At 40.2% G+C, this 18,007-nt stretch overlaps 1 protein-coding gene across 1 annotated transcript in view; it reads right to left on the bottom strand.

Moving 5' to 3' along the window:
* The window catches only part of LOC117567728 (titin), a 121,180-nt gene that overhangs the window by 72,888 nt on the left and 30,285 nt on the right, over positions 1–18,007 (bottom strand). The window contains 3 exon segments of the mRNA XM_052005716.1: positions 55–1,633; positions 8,749–9,132; positions 15,952–17,377. Of these exon segments, the coding sequence (XP_051861676.1) occupies positions 55–1,633; positions 8,749–9,132; positions 15,952–17,377 (3,389 nt within the window).

The following is an 18,007-nucleotide window of genomic DNA, read 5'->3' as shown; positions in this document are numbered from 1 at the left end:
GCAAAAGTTGCAATAAGTATTTTGATTGCCTTTTTATAAGTATTTCAAACTCACTCAGGCTCGATAACTTTCGTTGGTCTTGGGAGATTAAGACGCCTTTGTTCTTGACTTGGTTGCTCTCTGGGAACTTCGACATAGAGTCTTGCCCGGTTCGCCGTCGAACCGGCAATATTTTGTGCTGTACACTGATACCAGCCAGCATCGGTAGCGCGAACGTGGGGTATTTCGAGGCAGGTGGCGCCGCCATCGATGCCCACAAAGCGTTCAGCAGTTGATGAGATTTGGACGCCATCCTTTTGCCAGGTGACGCGTGGCACGGGCGTGCCGATGGCATTAGCACTCATGCTGATGGGTTCGCCTTCGCGGACAGTCATCGTGCTGAAGCGTTGCACAAATTGTGGTGCGACAACTTGTTCCTTCTCCAGCACATTCAATTGCGCCTCGATGGCAACCTCACCGGCCTTATTACGTGCCAAACACTGCACAGCGCCGGCATCCAAACGGGTCACATTGGTGATCATCAGCGAGTGGCTGCCGGATTCGTTGACCAGAATCTTGTGCGAAGCATCGTCGCGCACTTGGCGGCCATTGATGAACCAAAAGACCTCCGGATAGGGATTGCCAGTGACACGGCAATCGAAGCGCGAAATGCGACCCTCGGTCACTTCGCGATCACCGAACGCCTTAACGAAGGTGGGTGGCAATGCCTTGCCAGCCTCCAGCTGCTCAGCCATCGTATCGATAGGCTTAGGCTCGTAGGCGGTCTCAGTGGCGGGCTCCACAGCCAACACGGCCGAGGAGACAACGCAGCCCTGAAGATTCTCGGCGAGCAGAGTGTAATGGCCGCCATCCTTGATGTTAGCGTTCTTCACACGCAAAGTGGCAACGCCACTCGAATAGGAGATCTCATACTTTTGCGAGGCCACCAGACGTTGTCCGTTGTGGAACCAGGTGAGGCGTGGCTTTGGATTGGAGCCAACGCGTGCTGTGAACACAGCATCGGAGCCCTCGATGAGCTTGGAGCTTCTCGGCTTCTGCGATATTTGTGGTGCATGCGCAGGACCCAGAGAGCGATCCAGCTCATGGGAGAGCTGAGTGTCTTGCTCGTAGCCAGAGCGACGCGTGATTGCCTCACGGAAGGAGACCTCACGCAACAGTCTATACTCAAAGGTATCCACACGGAACTCCTCCTCAATGGACGTATACGAGTAGCCATTGGAGTAGATGTTCTTCTCCAGATTCTGGATGGGCTGCAGCGTGGGCATTGGTGCGCCCTCCGGTTGGATGTAGACGCTGCAGATCGCCTCGCCGTATTGATTGCGAGCGGTGCACGTGTATTCGCCTTCGTCGCCGGGGCCAATCTGATTGATCAGCAGTGATACATCACCGGTGGCCTCGTTATAGCTCATTCGGAACTTTTGCGACTCGAGAAGTGGTGCGCCTTTTCGGGTCCATGTCACGAATGGCTTTGGGTTGCCACGCAGGCGACCCTCGAACAGAGCATTGCCGCCCTGCGCGAAACGTGCGTTCTTAAAGATTTGCTCGAACACTGGCGGTGAGATATCGCCTTGGGCGTAGACGTGTGTCAACGACGGCGGTACATAGGTGCCTCCAATACCGCCTTGATGTTGCACTGTAAAGGTGAATTAAAATAGAACTCAATAAGTATATCCTGGAGGATTAAGCTTCAGCTAGCAATGATGCAATTATTTCGATTTACGAACTTTGTTAAAATTAATGACCTTTTATGCTATTAATATGTGTTGCCAATTGTCAAAACTAAGTTTTAATTAGTGGGTAAAATGATTTAGTTTTTTATTATATCAAACAAAATATTTCAATCAACATTGAACTCTAAAAAAAGTATCCTCTTCTTCCATAAAAATAGCATTGTAAACAAGAACTTGAGCACTGTCAGTTTGAATTACTTATATTTAGAAGTTGGCACACGCACCTTGCATCTAAATTTAATTATATTTGTGTATATATATTTTATATATTTAGTTATAATTGCACATATATGCACTATATATAGAGAGATTACAAAGTGTGTTTTTATTTTCGAATTTGTTTTGATTATTCCAAACTCGAACAGGTTAATGTAAACAAACAACAAAATCAGCTGTTTGCAATCAATGCTCTCTTTCGAACTAAATTTTTCTCTGCTCTCTTTTTGTGTCGTGCGCAGAATCGAAGACTTCGGCAAATGATTTTCGGGTATTTGTATAAGAGTGATGATCGTATTCGCTCATTCTCTCACATCCTCAGAATGTAAACAAAGTGTGTGCAGTATAAGAGCTCTTATACACACACAAACAAGTATTTATGGCTTTCTATGTCAGTGCAGCGTATGCTATGATATTTTTTGGCAGTTGAATGGATGGTTTTATAAATAGATCGACAATTCTTGGCTGTGATTATCAATTAAGATTTAAGTGGTGAAACATAAGATGAGATATGGAAAATAAGCAATGTGTATGTACATATACACGTACTTATTTGATGAATCAGACGGTTTTGCTTGTTTGAAATCATTTCTGAATATACATATTGTGGGATTACATTCTTAAGTAATTTGTTGGTCGATTTTTTAGCTAATTTTTATAATTTGAAAGATCAGCTGTTGCCAAAATGTATAGATATTTATGACTCATAAAAATGTACCATTTAAATATATTTATGATTTATTAAATATATACATTTTTATGAATCACGCAGAATTTCATAATATTTTTTATTTATTTTTCAGAGTATAGATATTTTCAAGGAGGCATTTTCTGCATGCAAGGACTACTTATGACATGGTATGTCAATTTTTCTTATACAAACTTTTGTTAACATGTTTGCAAGCTAAATTTTAATATACAAAATCGAAGACCAATGGAAAGTGAAACATGAGAACTTATCTACTGGGATAAATTCTACACATTTATCTGAGCAAAATTAAAGTAAGCGATCCCAGACAAGGTTGCTTAAATTGTTTATTTGAATGTGCTCTACACGAAAGATAAATAAACAATTGCAGGGGAATGTCACTAGCGAGAACTGTTTACACTTCAATAAGCAAATAAACCTGAGAAGCTTAAGATTATAGTTGTGCTAGACGATAAGTTTAATTTCGATGTAGACTTTATATGAAGTGATATTGTATTATTTTTGAACATTTAACTTTTGGGCATTAAAAGATCTTTTGGGATAGTCAATAAGGTATATTTGATAGCAGATTTTGAGCGATTTAATTTTAGAAAATATTCGATCTTCTATGCTGACATGAAATGCCTTTATGCCATTAAATTGTAGCGAACATTCGATCTTCTAAAAAAGATATAAATATTTTAATTTTCGATGTACAATTTTCTGATTAGAACCCTTTGAGAACTCGGAGTAATATTTCTTAACTCTTCTGCATTTGTTTATTATATGATTTGTGATTTGACATGCAAGGATTTAAAATAAGAATGAATTTCGTATAAAAAGAAAATCATGAGAAAGCGTTGGCTTTAAACTAGCGAATTGGCATGCAAAATTGGAAATTCATTGGCAAGTGCTTGGAAACAGTGGAAATTCTAAATCCACGGTGTGAATTCCACTGTCCATCGCAACCCGCTGAATTCCAAGGCCACAGGACTGGAGGACTGACCTCGTTGTTGAGTGGTGATTTGACTCCGTTGAACATGTTGTTCAGTGCGGCTAATCCTTTGCTGCTGATGCTGCTCTTGGCTAGAATGCGAATACTCCTGGGTGGAGTATTGCTGCACCTGCTGTTGCTGATGCTGCTGCTCCTGCTGCTGGTACGGGTTCGGATTTTGTCGTTGCATTTTAAAATTCGTTATATATCACTATATATCATTGGAAAATGACAACCAAATCGAATGCAGTTGGAAACTGCACTTAAATGAAAAAACACCTCTCGATCACTTTTTCTCTTTGATTTGCTTCTTCACTTTTTCTACTTTATTTAAATATATTTCGCTTCTTTATTTGCTGAAATTGAATACAAGATAAGAAAATAGCCATTAAATTTAATGCATTTTCACATTAACATTGTATCACTCGCAAACTAGCCAATTGGCAACCGTTGAGGTTTTTCCTCTCTTTATTTTTATTGGTTTTTGCGTATCTTTCGTGTTTCTTTTTTTGTATTTCTAGCACACACTTGAACTATCCGATTTGCTTGTTTCTTTATTTTCATCTCGATACATATATCAGCGAAAAAAAACGAAGAAAGATCTCTTCATCTACACTATCACCGTCCGTCCATCCTTCTTCTTCATATTCATATTCTTCGCCTGTGAGGCATTTTCGAGCTATTTTTAGCCGAATTCGAATACTCGAAATTTCACTATACGACACACAAACACACATACAGCGATTACGGATACGGAGGCGAAGAAAACGTCGACGACGAAGACGAAGACGCAACACAAACGCGAAACGAAACGGAGAGATGGATAGCTGGGTGGTATCTTCTTATTTTTCACGGGGCTATTTATAAAATTATATTTTATCTGGTATTTCCAATGGGAAAAATAATCGACTGCAATTTATATGCAGTTTATATTTTTCACAATTCTGTACATTATCGCAGCTACTCCTGCCTGTAATCCTTGGTGGAATTAGCCAGGATAATACACAGAATACACATCTGCCAGCGGAATTGAGATATATGTGTATATTTAGATGTATCTATAAGATATACGTGGACGTATATGATACATCTTTTTCTTGTCGTTTTTTTTTCTTTTGCTGTTGAACAGATCGCATATTCATATCTATCTATATGCACATCTCACACGAATTCACAGTCCATTCGTTGAATTGGGTGCGGACCCCACGATCTGCCCTGCGTCTTCCACCCCCTCATCGATGAGGCGAGGGCGAGGGGGCATATGCCGAACCACCCGTCGATTCACGACACGAAGCGACGGCGAACGGCAGCGGTCGTGTATCGTTATTTTTAGATATTTAGCGCACTGAAAAATTCTTTCGGAATTTTCAAAGTGGTTACGAAACCAAAACCGAAAAATTTTCATCAACTATTTTTCAAGATTTTCACTGGGTTTTTTGATCATACACACTTAAATAACTGGGAGTAAACGCGTTGATCCTTACTTTATTGCGTTATCCTTGCGACGTTCTATATGTATGCTGCGACGTTATTCGTAAAAAAACTCTATGCGAACTATATGGCGATATATATATATAGACGATCGAATATATATATGTACCGAGATTCTATATGTACTTCTTTTAAAATAGATCTATTTTCAAACTGTTTCAAGTCATAATCCCCGAGACTGAAACCAAGACGTCGATCGTTTGTGAGGTGCGAGCGAAGAATGACAAAATATTTTTGAGAATGCGATCAAATAGCTGCTGCTGCAGCCGCAAGGCACACGAAGGCGATGACGACGATGCCGAGAGATGTTGCTTCGGGTGCTTCGCTCGCTCCACATAAGATATTTTTGCACTTTCCACACGCAGTTTGTTGTTGGTCGGAAAACTCTTGAGAGAGCATCGCTGCCGATGCGCTACACTCGCCATGGGGGGCATATGCGTCGATCGTAGTTGTTTTAATCTCTGAAACTGGCTCCACTGGTTGCAACTTTTTAATAGCTCTATGCGAGTTTTAAGCAGCTTAAGAATTAATATTGAGCATGTATGGAGATAGATTGTCGGTTTTATCTTCAAACAACCAATAACTGCTTTTCACTCGTCAGTTTAGTTCTTGCAGTTTTGCTGCTTTTGCTGTAGCTGCCAATGAATGCGACTTCAACTCAATTCTCAATTCATTTCGCCTGCTTGCTCATTGCCCAGTATGTAAAAGCCAAATTGCTGTGCCTCTTCACTGATGTTATATCTTATCTTATGCTCTATAATTATGTAGTTTGCCCAGCAATTTGACTTAGGGGAAAAGTTTCTCTCTCGCTGCTCTTTGTGTGTTCGGCAAGTGTTCGGGTTTTGAGTAAGTTGGCTAAAAATATATTACGATTTATTTTTGACACGTATTTTTCAACATTTTTTCAATGCAGAAGAAAATGAAAAAGAAAAAACTTCTTCTATCGGAAATTCTAGATACTGTCGAAAGTGGGCAGTGAAAAGTGCAGTCTCGATAGATATTCGACGCCCACTGGAGTACTAACCGAATAACTGAAGCATATCTTAGTTACTGCATATATGTGAAATCTATTTTGTACTAAATAGTGCGCATAATGAAAAAATTTTGCACAGTTTTCAGAGTGTTTTTCTTTTGCACATCTTTTCAAATTTTCCACACAATTTATTTGATTTGTCTAAAATTAAAACCACATACATGAAATGTTGGCTCGTTGACCAATTTCGAATAGATTATTAACTGATTATTCATTTCGTGTCTTAATCATCCACCCCACATAAGAGGCAAACAACAACATCAAGATGTCGCCAGCGGGTGACGCCTTTGGCAATAAACTTTCTATTTCTTTTGACGCTCAAACGTTCAGTTTTGCAGTCTGTTGCAAAATGCAATTGACTTGAGTTGCGTTTTGGTTTTTTGCCTTAAAAGGCATCTCAGTGACTACGACTGCTTCTGAGACTGGCCTTTGGGTGGCTCTATAAGGCCTTAACCAAACTGACCCGGTTAGCAATGGATGTTATTTTTTGTTTTATTGTAATTGCAAGCAGCTTGATTTATACTGCACAAATTAATTGTTCACATTTCGCGATACAGTTATGAAATCACCAAATTACACCACGATAATTCCGCGCACAAAAGAACAGTTTTGCTGCTGTCAGTTTCACGACTGTCGCTAACACTCTGCAGATACAAATGTCATAAAGAAATAGCAAAAAAAAGCTAACTAACGGCTGGAGATAAGCTGAGCACGCAGCATAGCCAATCTTCTAAGCAGGCTAAAACAGTTAGCCGGTTCTGCAAGACAGCAGCAGGCAAGATTGCAGCGATGCGCTACAAAATGTATCTTGTAGTTTGCCGCCGTTGCTGCTGTCAGCTGTGTGTTGTGTGTATGTGTGAGATTAGGCACGTATCTTATCTTTACTCGAGTGTCGCTTAGATTGAGATTTGCAAAAAATGTTCGCCCAATTATGTCATAGGTTTGGCATGCTGCTGCCCAAACAGAGCGGCAGAATTTGCAGATTAAACAGATAATTGTTGTACTTTTAATTAGTATTATTAATTCGTTTCATTTTTCCATCTTTAAGTGCATTAATTGGTAATAAGTAATATATGTAATAATAGCAAGAAAAGTATCTTAGATTTAGTTGTAATTATTGTGTTTTTCTTGTTTTTAGTTGCTCGTTAGTTTAATTGCATATTTGTGGGCTCGCCCAGCTCATTTGGAGGTGGAGGCTACTCTTTATTTGGAGTGGATGGGGGCACACTTGGCATTCAATTTACTGCAAACAAGAAGAAGAATAGTTGTTGCATATCAATTAAAGGAACATCATGAGTTTCACACACTGTCGAGTCTCGCGAGTACACACACATGTTGAATGATGAGGATGCAGTCGAAAAAAAGAGTCGTATGAGAATGAGAATGCCTCTTGAGCGACCCCAAGCAAAGTCCCCCAGAGCCCCAGATACATTTATATCTTTTTTTTCTTCATATTATTGCCACACACAAACACACAGAGATGTGAGTGAGATTGTGGCACAGAGAGTTGTGTGTTTTAATTCGGTTGATGCCGCTTGGCATCAAATTTCGCGACCGCTGCAACTGCAACCATTCAGCAAACCCAGAAAACCGAAACGAAACGCAGCGAATTGTTGATGTTGCTTGCTTCGAGCTGAGCTGCGCCTCAAGCTGCATGCCAAGCGGCAATTTAAGTATAAAATGTCCAAATGTGGTCGTTTTTCATATCAATTGTTTATGCGAGTACAAAAAAAAGCGCAACCAACTGACAGCTGTCGAAGTTTTAAATGCCCTTTAATTAAGAGCAGCATTTAGATAAGTTGTGGAAGTGATTATGAAGAAGTCAGATTGCTAGATAAAGCTGTAACTTATTGTGTGGCAAATAGTATTTAATTGGGTAGAACGTATTATATTTAAAATACATTCAGAAGTGAAAATACTTTTCTTAAATTAACAAACGGACACTTGGTTTCTTCTTCTGCTCTAATATTTTTGGGGCTTCCCTTAATAAGTAACAAATTTCGTCACGAATTTATAATGCCTGCTGCTAGGGTATAACAATTAGACACAAGTCTTGCCGGAGCTGGCAAAAGATGGGAGTATTTTGCTCTGCTTCCCTCACTCTCTGTCTCTTTCACCATCGTTCACAGTCTCCCTCTAAGGCTATTGTCGCTCTCCCTCTTCCTCTCTTTGGCTGTAAATGAAAGTTGCAGTGTGCTGCGATGCGGTGCGTGTGGTTGTAATCTATATTTAGTGATTTTACATGCGGTGCCTCAAAAGATATTCGAAATATGCTCGACACACTCACACACATACATTCACAGTTTATTAGCGTATGTGTGGTATGTGTGCGGCTGGGCACAGCCCATTTTTGTAGCCAGCAATTTTCCAGATCGCTGATGGAAATTGTTTAAATGAAAATGTTTTAGATGCATTAGTTTATGAATTACGACTTAAACATGTTTAGTAGTAGTACGTGCTCCGCCTTTGTTTAGTAAACAAAAAGACTACAAAACAAAATAACAACAACAAAACGCACAAAAGCCAAAACAAGAAGCAACTAATCAAACAACCAAAAGCCATTAAAACTAGTACAGAGATTTACATTTTCGTTTACCTGCTTGTGGCGTCTGCTGTTGACCATTCTGCAGCTGTGGCTCCTTGCCAAAATCCGAAATGGAAACGGTCTTGGTGCTCACATAGCTAATGGACTCGACTGTCGTCTCCCACTTCTGGAATGTGTTAATCGTATCGCTGCGCAACGCACGACCAGCTGGTGAAGTTATGTTGCTCTTCTGTGGCGTCGTGGAGCGCAATGACATCGTCGATGTGGCCGATCCCAAAGAAGAACTTCCCGGTGATTGGGAGGCTGTTGTAGAGGAACTAAAGGATGCCGATTTGCGTAGCGGTGTCTTGTTGTTGTCCTCTTCTGCTGCCTGTGGCTGCTGCTTGCCGTCATTCTCCTCTGTGATGAGCAGACTCTCTGTTTGAGTGCCCTGATCTGTAATGATGAAGAAAAAGATTGTTACTGAGTGTCATTTGTTCCAATCTTGCTAGAAATCTGTTAATGACGCTACTAAGGTTTAAGAAAATGATTGTTGAAATCAGGAATCGCAGAAGTTAGCATCATGGCTCAACCCTTGAAATGTCGAAACATTGTCGAGAAAGCTACAGTTGACTGTGTACGATTGTGAGATACTCGCCTTTTAAATAAAAGCACAAGAGTGCGATTTTGTTCTAAAAATATACCAAAGAACGAGTATGTTAGAAAGACTATATTTGGTATATCAAAATACTATTACATTCAAAATATACCATAGACTAACAAAAATGAAACAATGAAGTATTATCATTTCAACATGCCAAATGAATATACCGAGAAATAAAAACTTATACCGAATATTATATTTAGTATATCGATATTTTATCATAATCAAAATAACGAACCCAAACTCCGACAGCAGCAGAATTTTTTTTAATGTGAATTTATTTCGTAAATAAAAAAAAAATGTGTATCAAATTTTCACTAATTGTGTCATTGTATCAAAAATTTCTTGCCCTATGCCAAGTGGGTATAAGAATATATCCACGAATTTTTTACCGAAAAAAATTTATATTCCCTTTAATACTTGAGAAATTAAATTTCTTTATCCAACAATTTTCTACACATACTTAAATCTCATCCAAAGCTCTTAAAGAGTATTTACAGCCCGAATACAATCCCTATAGTGTAACGTAGGTTTGCCTAAAAAAAACACACAGCGGTATCTCAGTTCAATTTCCCAACATAAACTCTTTGGGCAAATGTTGTTATTGTTGCTATTCTTAATGTTATTGTCAATCTTGTTGTTATTGTTGCTGAGGCTGCCTGCTGCTGTTGATGATGTTGTTTCAAGTGTGTGGCTGCGATTCGAATTCGAATTTTGGCAATTAGTTGCTTATTTACGAGCGCAGCGCACTGTTCGCACTTGAATGTTTGAAATACGTGCGCGAATTTCGTTAATTTTCGTAGATGCTTTTTTGTTGCTGAAAACTTGGCCCAATTTTTAGTTGAAATTGAAATAAAATGCTCAACTGCTGTGGCCGTTGGCCATTGGCCGCTTTAGCATTTTCTCAATTTCGCATTTTCACAGGCTGTCATTCTGACAGTTTTTATTTTTCGCAGTTTTCCCTTGTGTCAGTCAGTGCATTTTCGGCATTGCTCGTTGCGATGTTTTTGCTAATTTACAGCGTGCGTATAAATAAATGTGTTGCCAAGATTTTGGCACTCGCTTTTTTCTGTTTTTTTCTCTATTTTATTTGCTAAGCTCTGGCAGGGTCAACGCGTGCCAGCTATTCGAGAGTTTAACATCGAGTATATAGTTTATATAGTTCTATATGTTAGTTGTTGTGTGTGCTTACATATCTATCTATCTATTTGTATAAAAGACAAGTCTGTCATCGAGGATTATGTAATTGAAATTTTGTGGTGCGCCTGGGATTTAATTTTGACTTTGATTTAATTTGATATCTTGTGTGTTATTGTGGCGTCTCTGTTTCTCGTTTTGGCTAATTAAAATATATACGAAGACATTAAAATTTTCGCTGTGCTGCTTTAGTGAAATTGAAGTGCTAAAAGTTTTCTCTCACATTCCGATGCGATTTGCGTAGTTTTTCGCGATTAACTCGTCGATTTTCCGGCCGTTTTGTTGGCTTCTGTTTTATTACAATAAACGTGGGTGGGAAATGTGAGGAAAAACAATTTAACGATGCGCCCAACTGCTTTCGGGGCGTATACATAATATCAAATATGCTTTACTATATATTCAAGTATATAAATATATGCAGAGTATGTATATATTGGGGCTTAAGCCTAATATTCATTAACCCAAAATATATACTCGTAATTATTTATGTATTTTTTTGCTGGCAACGTTGACACACACTCTTGCGGAAATATCGTATTATTTATATGGGACAAGTGTCATTCGCTGTTGCCTCTTTGTGGTCAGTCTGTTGGCCAAATATTCTAATAATTCACATTAAAGTACCCCACTAGCCAGACTACAAATGTCTTTCGCTTCCTCGCTTCCCATCAATGTCGCAGTTGTTGGATTGATCTACAACTCAGGAAACACCATTGTGAGAGACAAAGTCGCAAAATCTTGCAGAATTATATTTGTTTTTCGTTCATAAAATATTTAATTGTTGTTGTAGAGAGCAGAATATAAACTTATGTTTATTTTGATTTACAATATTATTACTTTGCTTCGAAAATACAAAAAGTTTCATACAAAAGATTTTGCCTTTAAGATAAGTTTACGAGCAATATTATTCGTTTATCTGAAATATCTTTAATAGTTTTTTTTAAGATTACAAGTTCTGGGGGATTGAAGAAAATGGGTCAAAAAAATGTTAAGTAGTCAAAGAACATTTGTGTGACTCGCGTTGAGTTCATTGGCGTATTTATAGAAATTGCCTAATTAATTTAGGAAAAACACAGAGAGAGCGAGATACAGAAGGAGAAAAACATCATCAAACGAATGTTTGTATAACTGTGGCGCATATTCATCACACAAAAATTCTATTCGTTTTTTCTTCAAATGCTCTCCTACGAGCTCTGAGAGATTGTCAGATTGTCGGACAAGAATCTTTAGTGGACATTTTCTTCACAAAAAAAAAGCGTGGCAATAAAATTGTGAGGCAACATTTTCAATTCTGCAGAGCGTAAATCATTTTCCACTTCGTTCGTGTGCGCAAATTCATGTTGGTCAAAACTGTTTAAAATGTTTGGGGCTTAGAAAGAGTTTGGATAGCAAAAACATTTGCCACATTTCGCCTGGGCAAAACAACATTATTGAAACAGTGTGTGATGTTTATACAAATTTGGCGAATGTGCCAAAAAAATGTTGCACAAGGCCAAAGTAACAACAAAAATAAAGAAAAGTTAAAACAAAGTTGTGAGATTCTTTCTGCCTTTTTTATAAAGTTGATAATTTATGCAATCTTTATATGTATCGAATATGTTGTCAGCTCGTTGTGCAGGAAATGGGCGTTTTAATGAATCATTTAAGAAGAAAATCTTGCCATCTGTTTGCAGAAGGCCAAAACGGAATCGAAAGGCGATTTATTTCGCGTGTATTCACATGAAATTATCGCGCAATTATAAGCACTTACGACTTACGACTAAGTAATAGACAATTTTCTAGCACAAATGATTCAGAGTTTTTCTTGACTCGCATCCAAATTTCAAATTGTCTCAGTTGTTGCTACTCAGGTGGCCTAATGACTCGAACAATTTTGCGCCAAGAGCGAGTACGAGATTGTCATTTAGATTGGCAGGCACTTTGGGCCCACGCCTTGTCTACAATAACAACAGCAAATAAGAAAAGTGTGTCATCCTCCCCCAAAATGTTTATTCAAATCAGCAGACTATAAATAAGCCCCTTGGCAAATCAGGTATGCTCTTCGGTTTTTTTTTTTTTTTTGGTCAGTGTCAAGGACATGGGCTAACATTTTGGACTAGTTTCGCTCTCTGCTCTGGTGAAGGTGGCACCTAGCCGAAAAATCAATTCGAGACGATTCACAACCGTGTCCGAAGTGTTGTGTTTATGTCTGGCCCTGTCCGGCCCCGTCTTGATTGCTACGAATTGTTCGCATATTGCGCGTTTTGTTTCTTCTCATCATTTCGTATCTTATTCTTGGCAAGCGTTCACATTGCACGCCCGACAGCCAAAACTTTGAAAATTTGTAGAAAAATAGATAAATAAACATTGCTGAAATTCAAATAAATCATTTATGACTAGCACACCACCAAAAACAACACTCATACTAAGATCTCCTCCTCAACGCACACACCTTCTGTTGTGTCCACGTCCCAAGAGTCGGTCAGTCAAACAACACCCACACACATGGCCTCATCCTCAAACATTTGTTTTAGATTTTGAATTAAATGTTTTTTTTTTTTCTTTTTTTTCTGCATGAATATTTTCGCTGCTTTATTTCATGACAAGATGTTGTTTTAAAAAACACTTGAATGTTCTCAAGCAACCATCTGGTCTCTGCTAATTGGCTGACCCAATTTGATGATTTACTCATTGCTAGTTGACCTCAAAAAAACAGGATATACTATTTATCTATCAGTACCCGACAATTTATCATAAGTACCGCAAGACATACTTTGCAAATCTTTGCTAAGAGAACCTTGAAGTCTATTTGCGATTATAAACAAAATCATGAAAAATGATTTTCCATTTCCTCAATTGTTTGCATTATATACACATGAATGCAATTAATCTTGTGAACTAGTTGCCTCTAGTATCTTGAGTATTATGATTTATCTGATTCCTGAAGAACAGCAATTAATAATCATCGATCAGTTAGCGCTATCTTTCCTAATATTTATTAATAATGATCCCATACATTATAAATTTTAATTCCTAAACTGATGTCGTTTTTATATTTGAATTCCAAAAAAATTGTTTTTAACTCAAATAATTCTGTACGATCAACGATCGACTGGCGCCATCTAACGCCAATATCAAGTTAGAAAGCTTTCGAACAGGAATGAGAAAGCTTTTTCGAACTCGCTGCGTACATTTTCCCATAGAGAGCGCCAGAAAATTGAGCGAGAAAAGCTTTCAACAAATGAAAATGGTGAAAATATAAACATTATAAATGAAAATTAGAAACATTGTAGATCAAATGTCCACTTACAATATTCGATATGGTTGCAATGAAACAACTTTGCATTCGTTTTCAAATTGATTTATTATGATTTTTCGACAAAAACAAAAGTAATACTATAATCTCTCGGTATGAACGTGACCGTAGGTTGCGGCTAGTTAAATGATCCTTTGCGATCGGAGGATCAGAGGATGCGCAACACGTTGAGAGAAATCCAAACGAACTGTATTTTTTTTCTTTTTTTTTGGTTTTTTGGTATAACTTGAATTAGAGACACGCACACACAGAGATAAAAGATTTTTTAAAAACTTTGGCATGAACAAATCATAAAATAAATAAATAAATATCGTACGATTAATATGTATGTATACAAATAAGTATGTAGTATTCTCTTAGTATCTAAATCCGCGATTTGTGCTCGAAACGTTCAAATTTCCGGTTGTGCTGGCGGCACCCAACGGATTAACGGCTGTGCAAACGTAGCTGCCATTGTCGTCTGTGAAATGAATCAAAAAGAAGGAGATGAGATTAATGAGCACGAACTGTGCAGAAGAGCACTCGAATGGCTGGCATAACTTACCCGGATAAGCCTGGGGCAATGTGAGGCGGCACACACCGTTCCGGTACTCAATGATATGCCCGGCCGAGCTGCCCTGCTCCAAATGGCCGCCATTGTGGATCCAGTTGACCTGCGGCTGCGGATGCGCCTGCACAATGCACTCGAATCTCGCCGTGCCGCCCACGCCCACCGCAATATCTTTCAGGGGCTGCCATGGCATACAAAAATATTACACGTTACAAAATATGAGGTGGGAGGGTTCAGGTGGGTCAGGTTAATGACTCCGTTCACTTACCGTTATGAATAATGGTGGCCTTTGTGCCTGCTCATCGCGATTCAAATGGGCATTGACGGGCTCCGTATTGGGCAATTCCGGCACTAATGATGGTCGAGGAGAACCATTAGAAACTGCAGCTTAGCTCGGACGGCGTCCATTAGTAGGATTAACACACAAAAAAAACAACACAGACACGTACAAACACGGTAACACAACGATTACAGAGCGTAATAAACATTCCAGCAAGCTTTCAAACGCATTCGCAAATATTTTTTTGGTTCACTTTAAACTTTAAGAGCACAAGATAGCACAAAAATGTGGCATGCAACACAACGAGCACAAAAACGATTAAAACGAACAAAACTTTTGGGTTAACAGACATGCAGTTTGTTTGTTTGAATGGGGGGTTAGCTTAAGAGGCACTTGTATATCTAACATCAAGTATACGCATCGTATACGCAATCGACTAGTGTCAGCGACAGCAACAGCAAGTGAGTGAGAGAGTTGGTGACGACAACATAACACAGTCAACGTGTCCTAGACTAAAAAGTGACAACATCAAGTAGCCGGCTCATCAGTTCAATACCTGTGCGAACCATCTGCTCGGGCGGCAGACGCGGCGCCTGCGCGTGCAACCGATCGAGATGGATGTCGAGGCTGTGATTGCTCGGCAGACTGTAGCGTTTGTGGGCGAATCGCGGTGCCGCCGCTCTCAAACGTGGCGAAAACGCTGTGCGACGTTGAGCCTCGCTATCGGAGCTGTAGCCGGTGTTGAGGTTGTTTTTATTGTTGGTGCGTTCATGTTGCACGGGTATCACAAGCTCATTGCCAGCGGCAAGTTTCAAGGGATACGACGCGTGTGGGGTGCCATTGCTTTGTTGGGCACTCGAACCGATGCCATTGGTGTTGCTGCTGCCTTTGCTGTTCCACTGGCTGCTCACAAACTTGTGACCCTCGCCGGGAAACAGTATCCCGAATTCGTAGCCAAAGTCATATTTGAAATAGATTAAACCGGTATTGGGATCGACGCATTTGGTGCCTGGATTACGTTTATGGGGGAATTTTTGGTTTCGTACAAAGAAAGAACTTATCGATAACATAAACAAAATACCAAAATAAACAATATCGTGTTAACTTGGGATCGCTTTTGGGCGAGGGCGGGAAGTTTTTGGGGTTAGTTAGTTTTGATGCACTCAACGAAATTTCTCAAATGTCAACTTTCAATACCAATTCAATAAAAATGGAATTCAAATCTGTTTTCTGGGTTCTACGTTCAGAGTTAAGCAAGGAGGATTTGTCTTTCAAGCATTTGAACTTACCGTATTGGGAGACTCGCGATTCATCCCTGTAAGCCTGGGGTTGATTGCTGCCCTCGCTGGGAGCACGTCTGAATCCGGGACGCAATCCCGTCGAACTCTGCATATCCCTGCTGACATCCTCGACAAACTGATGCGACTTCTGCAGGAACGTCGAACCCATGCGTTTGCCCTGACCCTCTGCCTGCTGTTGCAGCGTGTTGTAGCCATAACGCGGCAAGGTGCCGCCACGCAGTTGTTGTTGCTGCAGCTGCTGTTGATTGTCTGTCTGATCCAGTCCGTACTGCTGCTGCCTCAAGGTGCTGTTGCGATTAAGGGACTGTGTGCGATGTTGTGTGGTCACCGTGCTGCCGCCGCGTTGCTCCTTGCGCAGCGTATTTACATCCACGTGGATCTTGCTGGGCATCTCGGGACCGCGATCAAACTCCATTGGTGACAGCACACGCTCATAGGTACGCGGTAGACTGCAGGAGCGTCCGCCACCCTGCGGAGGCGCCACACGACGATAGCCCTTGGTCAGGCCATCGCCATATGGAGACCAAAGCGGTTGAATGCGTGCTCCTTCCACTTCGCTTTCGTAGTCGCTTTCACGGAACTCGCCGGGTATGAATTTGGTCGGTGTGGCCGGCGGTGGCAAGTGTGATTGCCGCGATGGAGTGCGACTACCCGCCGGACTGTAGGGGAAAGGCTCCAGAGGTTGCATGTATTGCTGCTGTTGCTGTTGCTGCTGTTGGTTGTCAAAGTGAATCACTCGCTTGGTCTGCTGCATGTTGACAATGCGCTGGGAACTCTCTGTCGATTCATGCATCTGCATCACGTTCTTTGTCTCGTGGGCCACCTTGGCAGTGTGCATGGGAGCGCCAGCAACTGCATTGTAGTACATGGTTGGCCTCGAGGTGGGCAGTGGTTGCTGCTGTTGTTGCTGCTGTGTGGCAGCTATAAACTTGGCTGCCACAGGCTTTGGCTTGAAGACATGTTGCGGCTGCTGTTGATTCGACTTGAAGCTCGACTGTTTGGAGCTGGACTCTGTGCGAATCTCATGGCGTATTTCCTTGCCAATCGGTTCGAATTTGGGACGCGAGTAGCTGCCCACTTCAGGTGGTGTGGGTTCAAACTCCATGGGCGATGGCGTCACCACAACCACAGGCGATTTGTGTCCGTTGGCAATGTTGGTGCGAGGAGTTGGTGTCGGTGGGAACACAACGCGATAGCCCTTGATGTCTGTGTCTGACTCGTTGGCCCGCGACACTGAACGGAAGCGTTCATCCACTTCGCTGCTGTAGTCGCTGAACTCAGCAGCTGGCGTCTTGCGCTGCGCTGGCACTGGACTTGGTGTGATCAACGGCATTGTGTTCGAAGTGTACTTGGTCTCGTGGTGAGTTGAACTGCTGCTTTGCTGCATACTCGACGATGAGCTGTACTTGTAGTTCTGCGAAAGAAATGCGGTGTGATATTACTTTGGGATGATCAAATTCAATAGGGAAACAGTAAAATGAACAAGGAACAACAACGGAGATTAAAAAACAGACAGATACATGAAACAGATTAAATACTTGAGCGAGGAATGGATTACAATACAATGTATAACAATGCAAAACACTTAGAAGAAAGACTTAAATATATTACAGAGTTAACTCACTTTAAAATACAACAAATTAAAGCAATAATTATTCTTTCATGCAAAGCAAATAAAGCTCTAATTTCTCTATTATAATGAACATTAGAAGTTCTAAAGATTCGATGATATATATTCCAAAAAAAAATCTGTCTGCTTCAATGAATCGTTTTTTATAAAACTTCTCAATTCACAACTCAAACTAAGATCTGAGTAAAGTTCTAGCAAATATATTAGACACAAAAATAGTTTCTCAATATTATTTATATAAATTTATTATATTACGACTAACTATACTATTCGGCTTACTATTCTAATTAAATTACAGATTTATCTTTTCTAGTGTCATTTGAAAAGGCTTTTGATTGTAACTTAGGAAATAAATATGTTCCCTTCCTCACAACTGTGTAAATAGTGTACTCTATCTTAAGTCTTTAAACAAAT

The sequence above is a fragment of the Drosophila albomicans genome, chromosome 3 (genome assembly GCF_009650485.2).
Source record: "Drosophila albomicans strain 15112-1751.03 chromosome 3, ASM965048v2, whole genome shotgun sequence".
In the NCBI taxonomy this organism is placed as follows: domain Eukaryota; kingdom Metazoa; phylum Arthropoda; class Insecta; order Diptera; family Drosophilidae; genus Drosophila; species Drosophila albomicans.
Note: the sequence above shows the minus strand (reverse complement) of the source record. Positions and strands in the feature narration are given on the sequence as shown.